Source organism: Etheostoma cragini, unplaced genomic scaffold (genome assembly GCF_013103735.1).
Source record: "Etheostoma cragini isolate CJK2018 unplaced genomic scaffold, CSU_Ecrag_1.0 ScbMSFa_2828, whole genome shotgun sequence".
In the NCBI taxonomy this organism is placed as follows: domain Eukaryota; kingdom Metazoa; phylum Chordata; class Actinopteri; order Perciformes; family Percidae; genus Etheostoma; species Etheostoma cragini.
Genome location: NW_023267032.1, coordinates 1 through 1,126, shown reverse-complemented (window position 1 = coordinate 1,126; position 1,126 = coordinate 1). Strand labels below are relative to the sequence as shown.

At 45.7% G+C, this 1,126-nt stretch overlaps 1 protein-coding gene across 1 annotated transcript; it reads right to left on the bottom strand.

The window, feature by feature from the left end:
- Window positions 1-18: 18 nt before the first annotated feature.
- LOC117940594 (tyrosine-protein kinase receptor TYRO3-like) lies at window positions 19-899 on the bottom strand (the record flags this gene model as incomplete). Its single annotated transcript, XM_034865829.1, has 3 exons — window positions 780-899; window positions 420-541; window positions 19-201 (listed from the first exon to the last, which is right to left on the bottom strand). Coding segments are annotated over exons 1-3 (345 nt in total), but the record flags the coding sequence as incomplete, so codon positions are not given.
- Between the last annotated feature and the right edge of the window lie 227 nt (window positions 900-1,126).

The following is a 1,126-nucleotide window of genomic DNA, read 5'->3' as shown; positions in this document are numbered from 1 at the left end:
TTCTGTAAATGAGGAAGCCTGAGAGTGTGTGTGTGTGTGTGTGTGTGTGTGTGTGTGTTTGAAGATCGTGCGAGCTGATTGGTGCACTGACATGCAGTTTCGGGCGGCGAGGTCTCTGTGGATGATGCTCCGGCTGCTCAGGTACTCCATCCCCCGAGAGATGTCCAACATGAACTGCAGAAGAGTCTGCAGGGACAAGTCCTGATGGGAGAGGACACACAGAGACGAGGACACAGTCAGAATCCAGAAACAGACCCAAAACCACCATAAAACCCACCAGACTCCATGTAGATAATCACTACTTTTATCATTAATATTATATAATATCATATAAAGAAACTGCAGTGAACCAGCAGGACTAACTGGGAGGAAGTGATGTCATTAAAATAAAAGCGTCCTGGTCCTTTAAATGCTCTTACAAACGGCTGCTCTCCGAGGCGGGACAGCAGCAGGAAGGTGTGCAGGTCGCCGTGCTTCATGAACGGGAGGATGACCATCGGGACCGGCAGCCGCAGGCCCGGCCGCCGGTGGAGGCTCACTCCTATTGGACGGGAGCAAATGGCAGTCAGAGCCCCGTGTGTGTGTTAGCACGTGTGATAGTGTGTGTGTGTTAGCATGCGTTTATTAGCGTCTGTGTTAATGCCCAAGTGTGTGTGTTTGTGTGTGTAGTTTTTTTTAAAGATATTAATTCCTAGACTCAGTCAATCATGTTTTTTTACCACTATATGAAGACTGTTCTTCAGTCTGTGTGTGTGTGTGTGTGTGTGTGTGTGTGTTACCGATGAGCTGGATGACGTTGGGATGGTGGAAGTCCTTCATGTAGGCCGCCTCCTTCAGACACTGCTCGATGTTGCTGGAGGAAGTGATGTCAGCTGGACACACACACACACACACACACACACACAGTTACTTTACAACCACGGTTTGTGTTACTCAGTTTACAAGGTGCCATCCAAACCCACCAGACTCCATGTAAATAATCACTACTTTTAACATCATAAAACACATTTCATTCAAAATGGACAAAAACTAAATAAAAATAAAAATAAAAACTAGTGATTATTTACATGGAGTCTGGTGGAGATATGCTGCTCTATACACGCTAAAAGTAGTGATTATTTACATG